This window comes from Pseudophryne corroboree, chromosome 12, assembly GCF_028390025.1.
Source record: "Pseudophryne corroboree isolate aPseCor3 chromosome 12, aPseCor3.hap2, whole genome shotgun sequence".
Lineage (NCBI taxonomy): Eukaryota > Metazoa > Chordata > Amphibia > Anura > Myobatrachidae > Pseudophryne > Pseudophryne corroboree.
The window spans coordinates 148,736,473-148,740,187 of NC_086455.1; the positions used below are offsets into that span (position 1 = coordinate 148,736,473).

Here is a 3,715-nt window from a genome sequence, read left to right on the forward strand (position 1 = left end):
ACAGTGGAAAAAGCCCTTTGTCATGCCAGTGCAAAAGACAAAACAAGCCACCTCATCTAGATTCCACTTCACTAGAAAAGAAATTCCCTGTCTTTACAAGGACATAAAAAACAACAACCCTTATTAGTGTTCTCCGATATGCCATTGTACCCACTGTCCTCTTAACCACAGATATGTGGACAAGCCGAACAGGGCAAACTAAAGATTATGTGACTGCAACCACCCACTGGGTAGGTGTATTGCCTTTAGCAGCACAAACAGCAACAGCAGCAACATCTAACAAATGGCAGCTCATTCACAGGCAGGCTACTCTGTTTATCACTGGTTTCAATTAGAGATTTGTAGTGGGCACTTTTCGTGTTTTGTGTGTTGGTTTTGGTTCTAATTCCACGTTCGTATTTTGGTTTTGGATTGGTTTTGGATCTGGATGGTTTTTAAAAAAAAACATAAAAACAGCTAAAATCACATAATTTGGGTGTAATTTTGCTCCTACAGTATTATTAACCTCAATAACATTCATTTCCGCTCATTTCCAGTCTATTCTGAACAGCTCACACCTCACAATATTGTCTTTAGGCATAAAAGTTGCACCGAGGTGGTTGTATGACTAAGGTAAGCTACACAAGTGTGCGGCACAAACACCTGGCCCATTTAGGAGTGGCACTGCAGTGGCAGACAGGATGGCAGATTTTAAAAAATAGGCCCCAAACAGCACATGATGCAAAGAAGAAAAAGAGGTGCAATGAGGTAGCTGGATGGCCAAGCTAAGCGACACAAGTGTGCAGCACAAACACCAGGCCCATTTAGGAGTGGCACTGCAGTGGCAGATAGGATGGCAGATTTAAAAAAATAGGCCCCAAACAGCACATCATGCAAAGAAGAAAAATAGGTGCAACGAGGTAGCTGGATGGCCAAGTTAAGCGACACAAGTGTGCGGCACAAACACCTGGCCGATCTAGGAGTGGCACTGCAGTTGAAGACAAGATGGCACTATTGAAAAACTAGTCCCCAAACAGTACATGATGCAAAGAAGAAAAAGAGGTGCAATGAGGTAGCTGGATGACCAAGCTAAGCGACACAAGTGTGCGACACAAACACCTGGCCCATCAAGGAGTGGCACTGCAGTTACGCGCTTACCACAAGGTTTATAACCAATTCTATGCTAACATGGATAGAGAAGGTATGAAATAGTCCCAAAACATGTAAAAAAAATAATTAAAAACTTGATCTACTTTTTATGTCGACCATTTTTATGTCGACCTTTTGACCCTGTCTATCTTTTGACCCTGTCAACCTTTTGTACTGTCTACCTTTTTCATGTCAACCTTTAGACCCTGTTGAACTTTTGACCTTATCAACCTAATATCTATCACATGTGGTGTCTATCTATAGATAGTCTAACTAGACACTGTCTATCTATCAATCAGATACCGTTCTTAATGTGGTTCCACTCTTACCATTATGAGTAATATGTTAGAAGCTTAAAAAAAAGTAGAACTCGTAGAAACATTTTTTTATTCATCATATACTTTGCAATTTGACCACAACACAGAGATTACTATGTGGCACAAAGAGTAATGCATGAAATTGAGCTGGTTTTAATATTTACAGTGTTCTTAGGGGTATATTTACACATTCTTAGGGGGTATATTTATAAAAGGTTGATTTCCATCTATTTAAAATAATTAACAATCAATCTAAATCGATGTTGGGTTTATGTGGCTAAAAAATACATTGGAATCTCAATACACATATAAACATAAAAGCACTCTTCTACAGAACCTACGTGGTATGTTTACCATGTGATCCAATGTTTCAGTCCTCTTTACATACTGATGATGTCAAATATGGGCAAAAACAAATAAATTAAATTTTTGTAGAGAAAACAAAGTATCTACAAAAAATATATGCAGTCTGTTTAATAAAAACATCAATTTATAATGGAACTAGTTTTATTATGTTATTTATTGAAATCCTGAAAGCCTTCTTGACATCCCTGTTCCTAAAGGTATAAATAAAAGGGTTAATCATAGGTGTGAATGCTGTGTACATAAAAGCAAGATATTTGTCATAGCGATTTCCCTTAGGTTTGACATACACAATGATGGCGGTGCCATAAAATAGGGCAGCTACTATGAGATGAGATGAACATGTGGAAAACGCTTTCTGTTTTCCTTTATTACTTTTGACCTTTGAAACAGTTACTATGATATGAATATAAAGTCCTATAATTACATTAAAAGGAATAATAATATTTAATATTGTAGCTATAATTGTAGATATGTTGCTAATGAAGGGATCAGAACATGATAATTCCTGCACTGGAGCCAGGTCACAAAAGAAGTGGTTGATCATATTGGGACCACAGAATTCCAAACGTGCTGTGATGACAACAGGAACTAAAAGTGTGCCAAATCCCATGATCCATGGTAGAGCAGCCAACTTCATAGAAAAATCAGGTGTCATTATAGAAAGATAGTGTAAAGGATTATTAATAGCCAGATGTCGGTCAAAGACCATTGCTACAAGAAGATAACATTCAGTTGATCCCGAGGAAAGGAAAACATACATTTGAGAAAAGCATTCAATGAAAGAAATAATATTATTACCTGCAATCAGATTGGCTAGAACTTTTGGGACAATTGTAGAAACAAATATAATTTCTAAAACAGAGAAAACACTAACAAAAAAATACATTACAGTATGAAGAGTTGGTTCTACTCTAACAAGAACAATAATAGCCATGTTCCCCATGATACATGTAATATAGGTCAGTAGAAAGACAAAGATAAGTAAATTCTGGAATTGATGCAAATCAGCAAAAGCCAACAAAATAAAATCTTTTACTGCAGTTTTGTTCATTTCCATGACTTTGTTACCAAAAATATTTTCTAGAGAGGAAAAAAAAGGTCAGTTTCCACGATTATTATTAATGAAAAAAATATTAAATATCCTCATTGGATGTTCCTAATATTTGATCTATATATTCTATAAATTTAACTTGCATTTAAAGAAATAGTGTACTGGCTTTATCTTTACTTGAACCCCTCTTGGATGTATTTGAGATTGATATGGAATCACAAGTTAGATTCCAAATAACCGTTTTCAGTCAGTAATCTTCATCAGGGGTACAACCATTGCTAGGTTGATATGGTGCCAATAATAAACAAGACAAATTTTGAAGCGCCTGCGTACTAAAAATTATCAATTCAATCCACACTTGGTGGATTATACAAACAATTCTTAAATTATAAATTATGAGATAGTGAGCCCACGTTCGCTTCTATAGATGGGCTGTGTTTACCCCTAATTAGATTAGAACGAGCAAACATTAGAAAATAGTAGCGCTCATGGGGTCAAATCTCTTAAAAAAATATATCCAGAGAGCCGATAATAAAAGAAATCTTCATTTAACATGAAATTCAAGATTAAACCAATACAATGTTATTTAGTTACTCAATTAGAACCTCCAGTGGTGTTAATATAAACATTGTGTCCATTCATGTGACTGTTACTTCCTTTAAATAGACTGCTACAGAGATTCATCAATGGACTTTTAAACAGCTTAATACACCTATGAATAGCTGTTTATATATATATTGAAGTAAATACAGCTGATAATTTTAAACGTATTCACTGATATCAGTGTATGTATATATTCTATGTACATTTTTTTGTATTGGTTTAATATTGAATTTCATATTAAAGGAAGATT

At 35.2% G+C, this 3,715-nt stretch overlaps 1 protein-coding gene across 1 annotated transcript; it reads right to left on the reverse strand.

Annotated features, from left to right (window-relative positions):
• Positions 1–1,935: 1,935 nt before the first annotated feature.
• LOC134979983 (olfactory receptor 6C4-like) lies at positions 1,936–2,868 on the reverse strand. Its single transcript, XM_063946583.1, has one exon. The coding sequence runs from the start codon at positions 2,866–2,868 to the stop codon at positions 1,936–1,938; it is 933 nt and encodes a 310-aa protein (XP_063802653.1).
• Between the last annotated feature and the right edge of the window lie 847 nt (positions 2,869–3,715).